At 44.4% G+C, this 20,348-nt stretch overlaps 1 protein-coding gene across 4 annotated transcripts in view; it reads right to left on the reverse strand.

The window, feature by feature from the left end:
* Positions 1-4,430: 4,430 nt before the first annotated feature.
* Positions 4,431-20,348, reverse strand: part of RPP40 (ribonuclease P/MRP subunit p40) — a 55,736-nt gene continuing 39,818 nt past the window's right edge. For 3 of the 4 annotated variants that reach the window (XM_029590588.1, XM_029590590.1, XM_029590589.1), the window contains exons 7-8: positions 8,803-8,937; positions 4,431-5,368 (exon numbers count right to left, since the gene is read on the reverse strand). In XM_029590588.1, the coding sequence (XP_029446448.1) occupies positions 5,170-5,368; positions 8,803-8,937 (334 nt within the window). In that variant the 3' untranslated portion in view covers positions 4,431-5,169. The remainder of the gene's footprint in view (positions 5,369-8,802; positions 8,938-20,348) is intronic. The other variant, XM_029590592.1, reaches the window with a different exon arrangement.

The raw sequence follows: 20,348 nt of genomic DNA on the forward strand, positions 1-20,348 counted from the left end.
TATCCATTCATTTATTACTTCCTTTCAGGAAGAATGGAATAGGCAAACGGAAAAGTCTTTTGATGACCTAACATGTTATCTTTATTTTATTCAGCACTGATAAAATGCTTGCCTGACCCAGTAAGAAAGCAGCTGGATAATTTAGTGGCTATGGCAGGAGAATCTTGGTCAAAAATGAGTGTTTCTCACAGGACAAGCAGGATAGTAGTCCTTATATGGGTGACATCACAGGATGGAGCCCAGTCATGGAACACTTTTGTCAAAGTTTCTAGAACTTTGACTGGCACCTACTGGGCATGCCTAGCATGGCATTAAACCTGCAGCCAGCAGGGGTTCCCTTTCAGTCTTCTTTTTTCCACGCAGCAGTAGCCACGCAGGTTAAGGAGCTCTTCAGAGATTCTTGACAGGAAATTTTCCTCATGGAACTTTATCAAAAAATTTCAAAAGTTTCTACCCCACAGGGGTCCCCTTATTAATATCTTTGCGCCGTGGTTGAATGGTAAGTTCTTTACCGGCTTGCGGTCCATTCCCGTCAAGTTTTTCCCTTGCGGCCTACCGGCCATCGACCGCACCGCCGCTAAATTTTGTCAAAGCCATGGCATCGGGTTTCCATCGGTGCCCTGATTGCACTCAAACATTGTCCATCACTGACCCTCACACGGTCTGTGTGATGTGTTTGGGGTCCAATCATGATGTCCTTACTTGCACCAAATGTGCCCAAATGACACCAAAAGGTCACAAGGCTCAGCTGGAGAAGATGGGACTTCTTTCGGTCAAAAACCCCGACTCCATCAATAGCTTCGACGTCATCTGACTCAGTGCCGTCTACTTCGCGTCTACTTCGCGCCAGCACCGGGAAACCACTGCTGCCCGACCGGCTTCAACGACTCCGCGGGTGTCGACCCCTTCTGTTCCTCCTTAGGAAAAAGACCGAGGAGAACATCAAGAAAAACATCGACACCGCCATCGTAAAGCTCAGGCCACAATACAGGCAAACCCTCGACATCGATGTCATCTGAGCCACCAACGAAGTCCTGTACAGAAAAGGCCCCATCCTCTTTTGTCTCTGGGTCACCGAGGTGATTCCACTTTCACCAGTGGACCCTCCGGCTACGCCAGTGCTGTCTCCTACTCCGGAACCGGGTATCCATGCACCAGGTTTCCATGAGGAATTGGATCGGATGATCCAAGAGGCCATCGGTAAAGCACTCCAGGAGTTCAAACCTCCATCAGTGCCGGTTCCTGATCTGGCCACCGATCCGATACTCATGGCGCTTGCACCGCTATTGGCAAGAATGGATGTGTTAATCGGTGCCCTTCCACTGATGGCCCCGATTCCTTCCTCACCCATACCCTTGTCATCGGAAGAAGAAGAAACACCAATCTCCATTCTGCCCTCCGGAGTGTTGCCACCGTCACAACCATCGATGTTGCCAATTCCATCGGTGCCTCCATTGATGCCTCCCTCGATGCCATCGATGCCTAGGCCCAGGCCTTCCGGAATAACACTGTTACTCCCTTCTGATGAACATATGGGAGCTGATGATGAGCCTTATGATTCTTGGACCGATGATTCATCCCAGGATACTGATGATCTGCCTTCACAGCCCTCTTCTCCTGATGAAAGGAAGCATTCTCCTCCAGAGGACTTGTCCTTTATCAACTTTGTAAAGGAAATGTCTGAAACTGTTCCATTCCTGCTTCAGACTGAAGAAGACTCTAGGCATCAGATGCTGGAGCTTCTTCAGTTTCTCGATACTTCTAAGGAAATCATGTCTATCCCTATTCATGAAATCCTCTTGGACCTTTTAAAGAGAAATTGGGAGCAGCCTGGCTCTGTGGCACCTGTCAACCGTAAGGCAGATGCCACCTACCTAGTTCAATCAGCCCCTGGCTTCCAGAGAACTCAATTAGATCATCACTCAGTGGTTGTGGAGTCAGCCCAGAAGGCAGCATGACGCTCCAAACCTCATTCTTCCATTCCCCCAGGAAAAGAACAAAAATTCCTGGATGCATTTGGAAGGCATGTATTCCATGGCTCAATGCTCATCTCTCGCATTGCTTCCTACCAATTGTACATGACCCAATACAACAGGGCCCTGTTCATGAAGATTCAGGAATTTGCTGAGGCCTTATCTCTGCAATTCCAGGACCAGCTTCATGCCCTAGCACAAAAAGGCCTAGATGCTTTTTTGTGATGAACCTTAAAGCTTACATCAACAGAACCACCAAGGACTGTTTCCACAAACTCCAAGTTCTGAAAAGAATTAGACCACTCTTCCACACTCAGGACTTCAGAACCATTCTACAAGCTATCATTTTTTCTAAGATCGATTACTGTAACTCTATCCTTCTGGGCCTACCTTCCTCCTATACTAGACCCCTCCAGATGTTACAAAACGCTGCGGCAAGATTACTGACAAACTCCAGGAGGAGGGACCATATATCTCCAATCCTAAAAGATCTCCACTGGTTGCCTGTTCACTTTAGAATCCTCTACAAATCTCTTTCCATAATATACAAAACCATCCATCAACACACCCCACTCGACTTACAAGTCCCATTCCAAATTTATAACTCCTCCAGACCAACAAGAGACACACTCAGAGGATCTCTTCAAGTGCCCCCAGCCAAAACTACCAAACACATTACCTTGAGAGATCGGGCCTTTTCAACAGCCGGCCCCCTTCTATGGAACTCCATCCCACCGGACCTTAGACAGGAGCCCAGCCTCCCAACCTTCAGGAAGAGACTTAAGACCTGGCTGTTTAAAAAAGCTTTCCCGGACACCGATTAATTCTATTCAGCCAGATTCTACCACTTCCACATGTAAAAATGTTATTACTAATGTAAATACCTATACCTAATGTTATTCTCTCCCTTTTCTTCTCTCCTCCCAGTTCTATTACTTTGTTATTTGTAACTGCTTCCTTCTACACAAATAGGTTATTGAATTGTTCACTGTACACCCCTGTTATATGTAAACCGGCATGATGTGTTTGCAACATGAATGCCGGTATATAAAAAATTTTAAATAAATAAATAATGCTGGCAAACATGAAATACAGTCGGCATATGATATCTTCGACACCGCCTCCAGAGTATCAGCGGCAGGAATTAGTGCGAGGAGATGGGCCTGGCTAAAGTCTTCAGACCTCAGACCAGAGGTACAGGACAGGTTAGCTGACTTGCCCTGTGCGGGGGGATAATCTTTTTGGAGAAAAGATTCAAGAAGCAGTTGCGCAGCTCAAGGACCACTAAGAGACTCTGCGCCAGTTCTCCTTACTGCCTTCAGATCTCTCTTCCAAAAGATCTTTTAGGAGAGACTCCAAGAGACAAGTCTACCAGCAAAGGAAATACTTTCCCCCGGCACCCAGGGATCAGCCTTCTAAGCCTTGCCAAAAAGGCCAATCCAGGCAACCTCGAGTACAGAAGTCACAGCCAGCCCCCGCGTCTGGCTTTTGACTCCTTCCTAGAGAGCAGTACCCAGCCTCCATTTCCGGCTATTCCCATCAGAGGCAAGTTGTGTCACTTCTCCAGACCATAACAAACCAAAACACTATGCACCCAATTAAATGCTTTGTAAAAGACACTTATATATCAATAATAATTCCAACTCACATACAAAGTGTCCTATATTTAGTATTCCAAAGATATATTTCAGATTATTAAAGGGGAAAGAACCTCCTCGATCAAGGAACTATGTTCATAACGATAATTATTTAGAGAAAAAAATTTTTAGGGAAGAAAGTGGAATGTTTCATAGAACTTCAAATATGAAAAAGCACCCAAAACAATTTTTGGGGGAATCACACTATGTAATCTGATTCACATTCAAAAAACCCCCTTTTTTTTAATTATTTTTCCTAAGATATTAAATCATTTAATAGCTCACAATTTGTGAATCTTGTCAATAAACCTTGTTCAAGCAGGAAGTCGGCGGATCTATTGTCTGACCCGAACCAACTTCCCTGCTAAAAACTAAAAGAAAATTTTTAAAGAGACGGAGGGCAGGTTTCATATATATGAGTATCAAACCCCAACCAGGGTGTGCTCAATCTTGTGCATATAATCATAAACCGAAGCCACCACCGTCCAAATTTTTTTTAGAGAGAACACTCTGTGCAACCAATTCTAATTGAGTCTTCGTATCCTGTCAGGAATCTCTGAAGAGCTCCTTTACCGCAAGGCTACTGCTGCATGGAAAAAAGACTGAAGGGGGACCCCTGCTGGCTGCAGGGTTAGTGCCATGCTGGGCATGCCCAGTAGGGGCCAGTCAAAGTTCTGGAAACTTTGACAGAAGTTTTCCATGATTGGGCTCCATCCTGTGATGTCACCCATATGTGAGGACTACCATCCTGCTTGTCCTGTGGGAAAGAATACTATTACTTTATGAATAATTCATGAATGAATAAATAGGAGACTGTATATGTAAACATCTCACAAAATACAGAATATTTTGTTAGTTTTTATTCAGAAAACTGTACAAAATCCATGCCATTTTATAGAACACTTTGAACAGCAATAAAATTAGGTATTGATAATGAAAGAAACATTGGGGTCATCTTGGGAGCAACCACCTGGCCAAATTTTATGGCTGTCTGCGATGGCACACTAGACTAGCAGCTGGCAGTCTGCAAGTTATGTACTAACTAGAAGTCCTACTGAAAATGCAAACACTCAAGATAGCCAGATCTGTCTGGCAAGCTATGCAGAGAAAATAGGAGGCCAGATGTTTGCCAACGGCCACTCTAGTACTACTGACTATATCAATTATTAAAAAGCTTTGGTGTTAGTTTTCTCCAGCACCTGCTTTTCCAATGCCTAACTTGTATGCTCTTCTATCCAAGATGTTGGAATACACAGGAGGAAGACCTCATTAAGCTTCTAATTTAACAAGCCCCAGTAGAATTGCATGCTTATCTAATCTAGTGACCTTGTGGTAACCTGTAACAAAAATTATTTTATTTAGCAGTTTTGGCTGCATTTAAAACTCTGAATGCAGAAATACATGCCATTTCAGTCATGAGTGAAGAAATGCAAAAAAACAAAACAAAAACACCAAAAAAACAACCACCTATCACTTAATACAGCAATATCACACAAGTCCAGTATGAACAGAAGAGCAATAAAGGATTTTGATTTGCCCATATGAGAAAATGCCTTTTCTTAGGGAGGGCAATCATCATTTGTTCCAACTGCCATCTGCAGCCAGTAGTCCTGATTATTAAAAACAACAAAGCTGTACAGATTTTCTCCTCCTTTATGGAAGCCATGTTCACTTTCTCTCCATGAAATGGGACTGTCTGCAAATCCATGCACAGTCAGGGTCACCCACTGGGCCAGCTTTGGTTCATCAAAATACTGACTGCAAAAGGGGAATGAAAGACACACACAGAACATGGTCAGAATTAATTCAGCATGTTGGTCCAGTTATATACCTCCATGTGCATCTTAAATTAATGTATTTATTTACTTGATCCATTTATTTTATTTTACAGCAAATAAATAAAATGAACAACTGTTTATAAGAGCCAAGAAATTAGGAAAATGCATAGTCCTTTTCCTCCTCCTTTCTCGGGTCCTCTGAATAATAAATACAAAAACAAAATACAGTGTAGTCCCCACTTATCTTTCTCCACAACGCTATTTGAAACCCGTTAGAAATATATTGTAAAGGAAATGAGGAGAATTCATTTTTTTTTCACTTTCAAATCAGTTTCCAAGAAGACAAATAAATGAGAACTATATTTAAGGTCCTTCATTTTCAGTTTTTATTTTATCTTTCTGGGAAATGTATCAGTATTCATTATAACAAACAAAAATAGGAGAAAATCAGTGGAGAAAAATTAGTCTTTTTTTTCCCCCACTAGTTTTCTCTCATTTTTGTTTGCTATATTAAACACTAAGAAATTCTGCAGAAAAATAAAATAAATAAAAACTGAACACAAAGGTCCCTAACTATATTGCATGGGGAAAAATGGTAAAAATTTTGTTAGGGAGAAGTCAAGATGGTAGCATGAACAGCTATCTGAGCATCTCTCTGCTGCAACCAACTTTATTTCTTTAATTTTTTTTTTTCCTATGTAGTTATCTTGAGAGCCCATGCCAGCCAAGAGGAAAAGGAAAGAAACAGTACAAACTTCCAAGGCTGCTACACCCATCCTCATATTACAGCAGAAGTTGGATGTCTTTTGTCAACTGGGTAATTCGGAGGGCTGCAGCCTTCACTGTTGGAACAGGCAGCGTGCCTACCTGATCAGTTGTAGGACGACATCTTCCTTAGCCCTCTAGCTCCTCTACCACTGCCATCGTGAGTGGAGTACAGCACGAGTCCAGCAAGGAGGGTGCTGGAGACGATGTAGAGGAAGCCAGAGTCTTGCAGGCATCTCCCCAAATAACACCAGCATTTCCAGAGGAGAGCTGTTCAGCTGCCGAGCCATGGATGGGTATTGAAGAGAAGTGTGTGGTGTAAAGCCCCACCCCAGCAGACAGACCATGGGATCTATTACTGAAAATAACATCTTTAAATCCAGTCAGCAGATAGTCCTCCTCTTCCTAAGCCCACTGTGGTCACACTAGCAGGAAGTAATTTTCACAAGGTTTTACGCACATAAATGGGCTTTTGAAAATTGCTACTTTTTCGCATGTAACTCCTTTAAAAATCCACTCCAGTATCTTTTAGGCAGTCCTGGTGAGATCAGATTCTTCAATAACCACTTGGTTCTTTGAACAAAAATTCCCTGGTACAAAAAAACCCAAAAAAAGTCCTCTTCGAAGGAGCACAAAGGAAGACTGAAGATGGATGTTAAAGAATTAAGATCTGTGAATTCCGCTTTAATACAAGATAAAGTGCTATTACATGGTAAGGTGGAACAGATGGAGAACTGCGCTGAGCATCTGAAGCTCCGCCTTATTAAATTTGCCAAAGTGTCAGGTATGTCACCACAAGATATAAAACAACACAGGAAAGAAGGAAGTTCTCTCTTAAAATGCACCTGGTGATATGGGCTTTTAGGGCTTAATTTTTCTTACAAATCCCCTGGAAATGTATGGAGAAGGTACAGAGAAGGGCGACTAAAATGATAAAGGGACTTTTCAGCTTGGAGAAGAGACGACTGAGGGGGGATATGATAGAGGTGTTTAAGATCATGAGAGGTCTAGAACGGTTAGATGTGAATCAGTTATTTACTCTGATAGTAGAAAGACTAGGGGGCACTCCATGAAGTTAGCATGTGGCACATTTAAAACTAATCGGAGAAAGTTCTTTTTTACTCAACGCACAATTAAACTCTGGAATTTGTTGCCAGAGGATGTGGTTAGTGCAGTTAGTATAGCTGTGTTTAAAAAAGGATTGGATAGTTCTTGGAGGAGAAGTCCATTACCTGCTATTAATTAAATTGACTTAGAAAATAGCCACTGCTATTACTAGCAACGGTAACATGGAATAGACTTAGTTTTTGGGTACTTGCTAGGTTCTTATGGCCTGGATTGGCCACTGTTGGAAATAGGATGCTGGGCTTGATGGACCCTTGGTCTGACCCAGTATGGCATGTTCTTATGGGCACCTCTGGAGACCTTTTTAAAAACTGGCGTCACATTTGCTGAGAGCCACACAGTGCCAGAAGGCATAAGCTGTTTCAAGGAGGGTGGCTGAGAGACAATGGGCCAGATTTTGTAACCTACACGCAGGCGTAGATTTGTGTGAGCAACCGGCGCGCACAAATCTACGCCCAATTTTATAACATGCACGTGCAGCCGCACACATGTTATAAAATCCGGGATCAGCATGCAAGGGGGTGCACACTTGTGTGTGCCGAGCCCTAAGGGAGCCCCAATGGCTTTCCCTGTTTCCTGAAAGTCTGTATCATATCACCTCTGCTCCTCCTTTCCTCCAGGGTGTACATATTTAGATTCTTCGATCTCTCCTCATAATTCATTCGATGAAGACCCTCCACCTTTTTGGTCGCCCTTCTCTGGACCGCCTCCATCTTGTCTCTGTCTCTTTGGAGATACGGTCTCCAGAACTGAACAGAGTACTCCAGACGAGGCCTCACCAAGGACCTGTACAAGGGGATAATCACTTCCCTTTTCTTACTTGATATTCCTCTCTCTATGCAGCCCAGAATGTTTCTGGCTTTAGCTATCGCATTGTCACATTGTTTCGCCGACTTCAGATCATTAGACACCATCACCCCAAGGTCTCTCTCCTGCTCCGTGTACATCAGCCTTTCTCCCCCCATCGAATACTGTTCATTCGGATTTCCACTCCCCATATGCATGACTCTGCACTTCTTGGCATTGAATCTCAGCTGCCATATCTTTGACCACTCTTCCAGCTTCCTTAAATCCAGTCTCATTCTCTCCACTCCTTCCGACTTGTTCAGCGATCTCAAATACCCCTAGGTGTGTATTATTAAGAAGCAATCACTCCTCCCTTACCCCAAACCTGAAGTTGGGGGTTTGATTTTTGCATTAATAAAATGCCTTTTGACAAGTGTTGAAATATTAAAAATAATCACAACACATCAATCTTCAAAACAGTGATAAGTCCTTATCTGGATTTTGCCAGCCATACCATCATGACCCACTATTAGAAGCTGTATTCATCATAGACTTATACATAATTGGATCGCTATGTTACTAATGGAAATTCAACCAACATTACCACTCGGCTGGAAATAGCCGAACAGTGTTTTATAATATGTGGATACTTTCTAAATTAGCAAGTTTTTTTGAACTGGTCTGTTGTGTCATTCAAAAGTGTCAGATTTTAGTATACGGACAGTAGAAGGCTCATACCGTAGATGATCCAGCAAATGGTGTATCTTCTCTGGAATTATGAAACCAGTGAGGGTGCACAAACATGCTTGTCCCAGTATTGTGCTCGGCTGAGGACAGCAGTATGTAGAGATGAAGCTGTACGAATGATTATTGCTGCAGAAAAGACCATTGAAGGCACATAATCAGTAACAGTGCATGAAGCGTCGCTAATTAAAGCAGCAGTGCCATACACTGAGTGAGACTTACTGCAATCTTATTATAGCCCCTAGATAATCTGTTAGTTCCTCCCAGATTTTCAGATTTAAAAGGAAAAGCTTTATAAAAATCATTTAAAAGAATGTTTTATATGGGGCCAGCAACACACATCTTAGATTTTCCTAAGCTGTTGCTATATTTCTCCTCCTGCAGCTCAGAACTTGTTTTCTCTCATTAACTTAGAAACAATTAAAAAGGAAAAAAAAAAGGAGGCCTAAGGATAAGCACAAACAGAGACAGAAGTAAGGTAGCACTTTACCTAGCAGATGTGACTAGAAAAGAAAATCTATTTAAAATTTAAATAAATACAGAACACTCTTCTGCGCAGTGAAGACAATTTCACAGCTTTTATAATAGAGGTTAATATTTTAATTCTATATACACAATTTCTCCATAAATCTTTTTTAAACATAGAGCTCAGCTTTTAATTTACCCTCAAGACTGGTACTTATTACATATGTTATCTGTAAAACTGAAAGGCCGAGTCAGCCAAAAAAAAAAGTTTTCTTACAGTAATCAGGTTTTTCCATAGTTAGCGGGATGATTTAGCCATTACATGTGGGTGATATCATCTGACAGCACCAAACAGGCTTGTCTCTCCAAGCTGTGGGGCTTTCAGTTCTTCTGAGCATGTGCAGGAGTACCATGCAAGTGCTGCCTCATGAGCCTCCTCAGTCAGTTACACAACTGAATCTAGCCTTATAGTCGACTCTCCTGGAAGATGGGTGGGTATTCCATGGCTAATTCATCCTGCTATCTATGAAAAACACTGTTTATAGTAGGCAAACTTGCCTTTTCTGTCAAAATGCAGGCTAAATTAGCCATTACCTGCGGGGAGTCCCAAGCTGGGGTTTGCAGTAGAGCAATTACTTAGAAAGCAACCTGGACACCACCGTGGAGGGTGGATTACAGCGAGAACAGATTAAATCTACTGTCAGTCTTTAACATGTTACCAAGACAGTAATGGAAATGAATATGTGGATTGAAGACCATATCGCAGCTTTGCAGATATCTTCAATGGATACTTCTCAAAGATGAGCAACAGAAGAAGCCTTAGCTCATGCCTGAAGAGCCTTGACTGAGTGTTTAACCTCAGTCCTGCCAAGTCATAACAGTGATGGATGCAGTCAGCAAACCAGTTGGATGTGTGAACATGATGAGAGCATGCCATATTGTTCTTAACTCCAAGAGACTGATATGAAAGAAGACGCCTGAGGAGACCAAACTCCCACATGTGCTCCCTAATCTATGGTGGCAGCATCCGTTGTGAGGACGAGCTGATGAGGAAGCATGAGAAGTAGGGCATCATCTTGGAGTATGTGAGATTCATACTGAAGAGAGGGGTTGAGTAAGTTGATACACTGAGACCACAGATGTGAAGGCGGGTTAGTGGAATTACATGGATGGTTACTGCCTTATAATACAATATTACGAGGAGCTTCCAGGATGAGGATTTCAGATAGGACAGCTGTGTTTGAATGAGCAAAATTATAGTGGAGACCCATTCGCTAAGAAGGAAGACTTTCTGTAGTGATGAGATGACATACCCCTATGAACTGGAAGCATTATGTAGGTTCTAGGATTGATTTCTTGAAGTTGATCAGAAAACCTAAGCTCTGTAAAAGACGAATTGTCACATCTAGGGAGCAGAGAACTCTTCTCCAAACTGTGCTGTGATAGCCAATCGTCGAGGTACAGGAAGACTTGCATTCCCTGGCGATGCAAATGCTCTGCTACTACCACAAGGCACTTCATGAAGACTCTGGGCACAGAAAAGAGGCCAAACAGAAGGACTTTATATTGGTAGTGAGGTGTAGGTAATGCCAATGGATAGGATGAATTAGAATGTGAGTATAGGCATCCTTGAGATCTAAGGCACACATCAACTCGCCCTGTTGAATGAATAGGAGAATTGTGCTGAGGAAGTTCATTTTGAATTCCTCCCGGAGGATATGTTTGTTGAAAAGTCTTAAGTCCAAGATCAGATGTAATCTATTCCCCCCCCCCCCCCCAATTTATTGGGGATGAGGAAGTATTTGGAATAGAAACCCTGCGCATGTTGTGATGTAGGAATCATCTCCACTGCCTGTTTGATACACGATTGCTTTTATAGATAGATCTGTAGAAGATGAGACAGGTCCAGATGGGGAGGCAAATACTGTGGAGAGATGGGGTCCAGGAAAAATGCAACCAGTTCTCATATAGCACAATACTGAGGACCCAGGGCTCCTTAGCTATTTGACGCCATTTGTCCAGAAAATGCTGAATTTGTCCAGCTACCAGAAGAGAAGAGAGGGGATTGACAGGATCAAAAAGCCTTGATTTAGGCTGGGCCTGTTGGGTGATTTTTGGCTGTCGTGTTCCTCTTGTTTATGTCTTGCTGGAAGTTGCTCTTGATGCTGGGCTAGAAGAGGTAGAAACTGGTACTGTTGAAAAGCCAATAAGGCTGTCTATGAAAATAGGGTTCTTTGTAAGGATGGTTTAGATGTTGCAACAGAGCAGGTTGCTTTAGTGTCAGGGAGAGATTATACTGCCATATTTTGGTGTTTTACCTGGGAGACTGTTTCTCAGAGCTTCTCCCCAAACAGGTTGTCTCCCAGGCATGGGAGGTCCGCCAGTTTCTTTTGGACATCCTCATGGATAGAATTTGCTTGTAGCCAGCTTCAATAGAAACTGCAAAGATATGAGAAGCAGAATTTAATGATTCATATAATGAACGGAGGACGTTTCGAACGGTTTCTTCCACATCCCAGGATAATTGAGAGAAGGTGTTCTGATCAAAGGATAGTAAGTACAGTTTCAGCTTCTGAAGACAATCATGGAGGTATTGCACCATGTAGAACTGATGGATAGCGATGCAAGTGGAAAGCATTGGACTTGGGAATATCTTTTTGCCAAAACTGTCCAGAAGTTTGTAATCTTTGTCCAGTGGGGAAATGGCATAAATACAAGTTTTCTTTGCTTTTTCATAGCAGATTCCATTATGTTGGACTTGTGTGGCAAGTGAACTACACCAAAGCCTGGAGTTGGACCCTATATTTGAGGTCTAATTTTCGAGCCATTGGGGAATGTGAAATTGGTGTTTCCTATAATTTCATGAGCAAGACCTTAAGAATGTCAAGAACTGGTAAGGCAGCAGTTCAGGTGGTGTATCCAGAATTTTGAGTATTCCAAGGAGCATTGTACGTGGGTCTTTATCCTTACGTATGTGAACACCCAGGGCTGTGTCTAATTTCTCAACAAATTTTGAATATGTAAGATCTGGGGATCTGGCAGATGATCTGACAGTATTCCAGTAGAGTTGTCATCTGATCCCAGGTGTACAGGCTCAGATGATCCAGGACTCCAGCAACAAAAAAGAGGAATTAGGTGGTTTCTCCGGCTGAGGTCTCCAAGGAGCAGCCTGGTCCAATACCTTCGATCCACTAGACTCTGCTGCAATTGAATGTGTCCATGAAGAGTCCCTAATCTGGGATTCTGATAAAAGCGCACCAATGGGGGAGTTTGAGACTCCTGCCTGTGGAATTGCTGAAGCAAGAGTTGAAAAGAGGCTGGAATGTTCCGTCCACCTTTTTGGCGAGAGAGGTGAAGAAACTCCTCATGAGCCTAGTAATTTGGTCAAGTAACTGCTGTGTCCTCTGGCCTGGGGTAGGTGGAGGGACATCTTCTTCCAAAACTAAGACAGATTTGTGCATTGTAACAGGTGGTCTATTTGAGGACAGCAGAAAGCAAATGTTGCTTATCTGTAACAGGTGTTCTCATAGGACAGCAGGATGTTAGTCCTCACATATGGATGACATCACAGGATGAAGCTCAATCACGGAACACTTCTGTCAAAGTTTCCAGAACTTTGACTGGCCCCTACTGGGCATGCCCAGCATGGCACTAACCCTGCAGCCAGCAGGGGTCCCCCTTCAATCTTGTTAAAAAGCTACAGGTAGTGCCGAAACTAAAATAAGAAAACGTTACGAACCCAACACCGTGGGGCGGCGGGTGGGTTTCGTGAGGACTAACATCCTGCTGTCCTGTGAGAACACCTGTTACAGGTAAGCAACATTTGCTTTCTCACAGGACAAGCAGGATGGTAGTCCTCACATATGGGTGAGTACCAAGCTGAGGATGTCAGAGTATGCACCAAATGTACTCAGGCATGCAAGGCACTAGGCCTGGGATGAAATTTGGCCGAGGGCATCCTGAACCCCACTGGGCAGGCGGAAGGGTGCTGATACGTCATGTTGTAAATAGGTTGCGCAAGACAGACTGGCCAAAGATGGAATCTTGTCTTCCGGCTTTGTCTAAGCAATAATGGGCTGTAAAGGTATGGAGAGAACTCCATATCTTTACAGCCCTGCAAATGTCAGGAAGCGGCACAGAGCGTAGGTGTGCTACTGAAGTCGCCATGGCCCTCACAGAGTGCGCTTTAACACAGTCTTGAAGTGGAATGCCCGCTTGCTGATAGCAAAAGGATATGCAGTCCGCCAACCAGGAGGAGAGACTCTGTTTACCCACAGGCTGCCCCAATTTGATGGAATGGAAAGAGACAAACAATTGAGTGCTTTTCCTGTGGGCAGCTGTACGGTCTAGGTAGAACGCTAGAGCCCGTTTGCAGTCAAGGGTATGCAGAGCCTGCTCTCCTGGATTGGAATGGGGCCTGGGAAAAAAGGTAGGTAGTATATGGTTTTTTAGATCCAACACAATTAGAGATTTTTTTATCTGATAAACATCCAACTTCTGTATCAGAGACAGAGGCCACATAGAAAATTAAATACTCTCTCTCTGTTTTTTCTTTAAAGATTGGTATTTGGTTACTAAAGTATTAGGTTTTCTTTGTCTCCTCCTAAATATAGGTAATCGTGGAAGTGTATGGTGTATTCTTATATTATTTTATTGTATGGCAATTGTAATACATATACCACTTTTTTCTTTGTTTTCATTAAATTGTAAAATTGTGAAAATTAATAAAATATAAATAATAAAAAAAAAAAGGTAGGTAGTATAATGGATTGATTGAGATGAAACTCCAAAACTACCTTAGGTAAGAATTTAGGGTGAGTGTGGCATACCGCCCAGTCCTGCAGAAGTTTAGTTTAAGGCGGATAGGTAACTAGTCTGTAATTCACTAACTCTGCGAGCGGAAGTGATTGCCAAAAGGAAAATCACTTTCCATGTGAGATATCGAAGGTCACAGGATTGAAGAGGCTCGAATGGTGGTTTCATGAGCCGACCCAAAACTAGGTTGAGGTCCCAAGAAGGGGCCGGAGGACGCAGAGGAGGCTTGAGGTGAAGCAAGCCTTTCAAAAAACGTGTTACAAGGGGTTGTACTGATATGGGAACATCCCAGACACCTTTATGGAAGGTGGCACCGGCACTGACATGCATCCTGATGGAGGAAGTTTTTAGACCTGACTGACAAGTGACAGAGATAGTCCAGAAACTTCGTGATTGGACAGGTAAAGGGGTCAAGGGATTGAGAAGAGCACCATGACGTGAACCTGGTCCATTTGTAAGAATACGATTTCCTCGTGGAAGGCTTCCGTGAAGCAATCAGGACACTGGAAACTGGTTCAGAAAGATTAAGTGGCTGAAGGATTAACCTTTCAACATCCATGCCGTCAGGGACAAGGCTTGAAGATTGGGGTGGCGTAGGCACCTGTCGTTTTGAGTGATCAGAAGCGGGTCTTTTCCCAAGGGAATGCGCCTGCAAATAGAGAGATCCTGAACTATTGGAAACCACACTTGGCGCGGCCAGTGGCTTGCTATCAGGATCATGGTTCCCTTGTCCTGACATAACTTCACAAGCGTCTTCGAGAGAAGTGGAGGGAATGCATATAGGAGACCGGTTGCCCATGATAGGGAGAACGTGTCTCTTGGCTGATAGTGTTGGCTGCGAGTAAGAGAGCAGAAGTTGTCTACTTTGCGATTTTGAGGTCACGCAAAGAGGTCTATTTGAGGATAACCCCATTGTTGGAAGATCGGGTTCGCACTGAGGGGTTGAGAGACCACTTGTGCGGTTGAAAGGTGCGACTCAGCTTGTTGCCATTCCCGGCAAGTAGGTGGCCCTGAGTTACATCGAGTGGGAGAGGGCCTCCGCCCATATCTGCGCAGCTTCCTGACAAAGAAGGTAGGAGCCCGTCCCTCCCTGTTTGTTGATGTACCACATGGTCACCTGGTTGTCCGTCTGGATCAGGATGACTTGATTGGAGAGGCGATCCTGAAATACCCTGAGAGCATATCTGATTGCTTGCAGCTCCAGGAAATTTATTTGGTGTTTGGCTTCCTCTGGAGACCAAGATCCTTGTATCTGCAGATCGGCCACGTGGGCTCCTCAGCAGAAGTTGGAAGCATAGGTGGTGAAAGTTATTTGAGGGTCTGGAACCTGATTTCTCCACCAGGCGAGAGACTGATGGAGTGAGTCGGTTACGTGGACAATGGTCGATAGGGGCTGAATGGATTGAGTCCATTGTGACCTTAGAGTCCACTGCATGTCTCTCATGGCCAAGCGGGCCATTGGGGTGACCTGAACTAAGGATGCCATGTGTCCCAGGAGGATGAGATAGTGGTGTGCAGTCGTGGAGTGCTGAGACTGCAGCTGGTGTGCAAGAGACATGAGAGTGAGAACTTGCTGTCGAGGCAGAAAAGCTTTTGCCTGCAAGGTGTCCAAGTCTGCCCCAATGAACGATAAGGTTTGAGATGGGACTAAGTAGGATTTGTCGTAATTGACGAGAAATCCAAGTGAAATTAGAGTGTGTAAAGTAAGATGTAGGGACGACAGAGCAGCTTGCTGAGTGGGAGCCCTGATTAACCAATCGTCTAGATAGGGGTAGATGTTAACACCTTGAGTCCTGAGGAAGGCTGCAACTACGACGAGGCATTTTGTGAAGACTCGTGGTGCAGACACGAGGCCGAATGGAAGCACTCGGTACTGATAGTGCTTGGGGCCTACTAGAAACCTCAGGTATTTGCGATGAGATGGAATTATCACGATATGAGTGTATGCATCCTGGAGGTCTAGAGAGCAGAGCTAGTCTCCTCTTTGTAGAAGAGGAAGAAGAGAGCCCAAGGTTACCATTTTGAATTTCTCTCGCTGGAGGTACTTATTGAGGACACGCAGATCCAGAATTGGATGAATGCCTCCCGATTTTTTGGGGATTAGAAAGTACTGGGAATAGAACCCTAGGCCTTGTTGGGAATAGGGCACTGGTTCTATTGCCTTGGACTGGAGGAGGGGGGATCGGATGTTCTCCACGTCGGTAGAGGTGGGAGTCCGGTGGAATGGAGAGAAAGTTCAGACAATAACCTTGAATAATTATTGCTAGGACCCACTGGTCTGAGGTGATTTGAGTGCCACCTGTTGTTGAAATGGCACAATCAACCTCCCACTGGTATGTGGGGCAATGCAAGCTGGCTATGCAGGAGTCAAAAACCAGAGGTAGGGCCCGGCTAAGCCGCCGCTTGCGACTTTTGTTTTCGTGTCTGACGAGACTGGGCTTTTTGAAAAGGTCTCGTAGAACGGGTTCTAGTTGGTGGCGGGTAGGACTTCTTCGGGCGGAAGAATGACATCTTAGAGTCCTTTCTGAAGGGCTGTTTTGAAGAGTACTCAGAAGGCATCAGAGAGAGCTGTCTTAGGGTCTCATGATGGTCCTTGAGTTCCGCCACTGTTCATTGAATCTGCTCGCCAAACAGATTATCTCCTACACAAGGTAGGTCAGATAATCTGTCTTGTACTTCAGGGCGAAGGTTGGAAGACTTGAGCCAGGCCCATCGTCTTGCCAAGATAGCAGCTGCAGATACCCTGGTAGCAGTGTCAAAGATATCATAAGATGATCTGATCTCATGCTTGCCTGCCTCAAAATCCTTGTTCACTAGGGTTTGGAGTTGCTCTTGAAATTGCTGAGGCAGGGAGTCTGTCAAGTCTTGTATCTGCTTAAATAAGACCCTATTATATTGGGTCATATAGAGCTGATGAGGCAATTCTGGAGATGAGCACTGATCCCTGGAAGACACGGCGACCAATGGCATCTAGAAATTTCTGTTCCTTGCCTGGGGGAAAGGAAGTGTGAGGTTTTGATCTCCTTGCTCTTTTCTGGGCAGATTCGACAACCAGATTGGTGATCCAATTGAGGTTTGCGAAAGCCTGGAGCTGACTGAACGAGATAGGTGGTGTCAGCTTTCCTGTGGACTGGAGCAATAGAGCCAGGATGTTACCAGTTCTTTTTGAGGAGATCCAGAAGAATCTGGTGGATAGGGATGGAGGCTATTTCCTTGGGAGCATCCAGGAATTGTAACAGCTCCATCATTTGATGTCTGTCATCTTGTTCAGTCTGCAATTGGAAGGGAACCAATTCAGACATCTCCTTCACAAAATTTATAAAAGAAAGGTACTCTGGAGGAGAACGCTTTCTGCTTTCAGTAGGTGAAGGTGGTGAAGGAAAATCATCGGTATCTGGTGAAGAATCATCAGTCCAGGTGTCGAAAGGATCAGCACCTGCTCCTCTAGGGACTAGAGGAGGACGAGGCATTAGAATCCCTGATGATCCTGGTCAAGGCTCCGAAGGACTTGAAGGAGTAAATGAAGGCACCGATGAGGGCATCGAAGTCACCTGTGCAGGCATCGAGGGCATTGATGGATGGCTCGGTGGTGCAGATGGACGCGTCGGCACAGATGGGTGGATCGGTGGCACCGGACGTATCGGCATCGATGGCTGAGGCATCGGCAGAACTCCCGATGGAGGGATGCGGAACGGTGTTTCTCCTCCCGATGACAAAGCAAGCGGGGAGGGCTCCGGAGCCATCGGTGACCCGGGCACCATCGGTGGAAAAGAGGCCATAAGCGCTTCCATCCTCGAAAGCAGCGGTGCCAACGCTGCTGGAATCGGGTCAGTGGTCAGTTCCGCAATCAGTACCGGTGTCGGAGGAACCTGGAGTCAATGCATCGCCTTGTCGATGGCCTCCTGAACCATCCGGTCCAGTTCTTCTCGGAGACCTGAAGCAAGCAGCCCCAGCTCCTGAACAGGAGGCGGCAGAGGCATAGCCGGAGGGACCACCATTAAAGGCGGAGTCGCGGCTCCCAATACCCTGTCGGATGAGGGTTGCCTCTGTGATCCGGTCGCCGAAAAGGTCGGTGCCTTTTCTGGACGGGGCTTCTTTCGACGGTGGCTCGGACGATGGCGAGGTTAATGATTTCACTCCCTCGATGGTCCGAGACTTTCGATGCCAGTGGCGATGTTTATCTCTACGATCCACTAGGTCCTGAGGGGGGAGTAGAGGGTGTCAAAGGCCGAGAAGTCGTCGATGCCGGACGGTCACTGGCCAGAGGTCGATGCCGGTTCTGATGACGTTGATGCAATAGACAGCGTCGGGGTTTGAGCACAGAAGAGAAGTTCCATCTTCTCCATTCTAGCCTTGCGACCTTTTGGTGTCATAAGGGCACATTTGGTGCAGGTTAGGACATCGTGCTCACATCAGAGACACATTACACAGATTTTGTGAGGGTCTGTGATGGACATGGTGTGATTACAGTCTGGGCACCGGCGGAACCCTGACGCCATGGCCATGAAAACATTGAGCCGCGATACAGTCGACGGCCTATGCCGTGAGGGCCAAACCCGACGGTAATCAACGGAAAACAGGTAAAAAACTTACCGGAGTATCGCGGCTTGAAAAAGTTGGAGGGACCCCTGTGGGGTAAATTAAATTTTAGTAATTCCGTGAGGAAAATTCCTGTCAGGAATGTCTGCAGAACTCCTTAACTGCGTGGCTACTGCTGCGCGGAAAAAAAGAAGACTGAAGGGGAATCCAGTAGGGGCCAGTCAAAGTTCTGGAAACTTTGACAGAAGTGTTCTGTGATTGGGGTCCATCCTGTGATGTCACCCATAGGTGAGGGCTACCATCCTGCTTGTCCTGTGAGAACTTCTAAATAAACAGAATCCACTGCTTCCATTCAAAAACCTTCTACTAACAACCTAGGGGAAGTTAGCACTCTGATAATTGGAGGCAATGAAGGTAATCTTACACTTTCTCCCGTCGATCTCGGAGGGCTAGTATACTTTTGTGTAGGCAACCCTACTTGGTCCAAGGAAGCAAAATGGCTTACAGGAGTTGGATGTTTTAAACTTTTAAAGGATCTTGAGCAGTTTCCTGTGCCAGTGTAGAGTGAAGAAAGAGTTGGCAGCAGTAAGGATTGCCCAGGCACATCATGGAGTGAAATATGTGTCAACTGCTTCATGCTGGGAAAGCATCACTGCGTTGCTCAAAGCGGTATGCATCATAGCTGTGTGCACTGAATGCTCCTGGATGTTCCATGATTTGGTGCACCGTGTGTCGATGCACTATAGTTTGGTTGCACTGATGCATCGTGTACAACCATACATAGGAGCTTCACTGCATCATGCTTTGAATGCGTCAACACACTGTGTGGTACTCCTTATATATAAGAAGGTACTAAAATATACAGTGTTTCTTGTCGGAAATATACATATAATTTTGTAGCATATACTTATTTTTTTAAGCGATTACAGAATAGAATAAACAAGGGCATTGAATAAATAATTCCTGGGAAGAGATTTGAAACTCTCTGAAATTTACAAGGTTTATCTAAATTTGGGGAAGATGCTAATTCTTTTGATTACAAATTAATGTTTTGTAAATTAGCACTGAACAATAACATATATGACTCCATAGAAATGAACTGAAGTTGTGCCTTACTTTCCATTGAGATAGAACCATTGGCTATAATTATAACTCGGCTCCACAGACAGTTTGGAACAATATGGGTAGTTACAGTGACTATTATTATGAATTGAGTGTGTTTGTTTAATAAGTCTGGTCATGTTAATTTTTCCTTATGCTGTATCTAACATATATGTGTGTGTAGTTCTTATGTGTATATTTATTTATGTATTTAAGTGCTGTCATATATGATTTGTCAAGCAATCATTTTTTAAATTAATTTTTATTACTATTTTAATTTTAATTTTATTATTAACACAGCCCCTGAAGCAGCCCATGCTGATGGGCGAAACTCGGCCCGAGTCGGGCTTCCTGTGAAACTATCAATAAATATTTTGTTCATCTCGAAACTGATTCAACTTTGTTTTGTTCGCATTTCTGTTATATTGGATTGGCTTCCGTGCTGTTTTCTGGGACCATTGTTGCTACTTTGACACCATGCAGCCAGTAGGACCTGACCCCGCGGTCTCAGCCTGCGTGGATGGGGGAGTTTTCCAAGAACTATTCAAGCCTTTTCCCGAGGAGGCAGATGACGCTGCACTATGGAAGGAAGACCTACTGCGACTCAAGAGAGATTTACG

This window comes from Rhinatrema bivittatum, chromosome 2 (genome assembly GCF_901001135.1).
Source record: "Rhinatrema bivittatum chromosome 2, aRhiBiv1.1, whole genome shotgun sequence".
In the NCBI taxonomy this organism is placed as follows: domain Eukaryota; kingdom Metazoa; phylum Chordata; class Amphibia; order Gymnophiona; family Rhinatrematidae; genus Rhinatrema; species Rhinatrema bivittatum.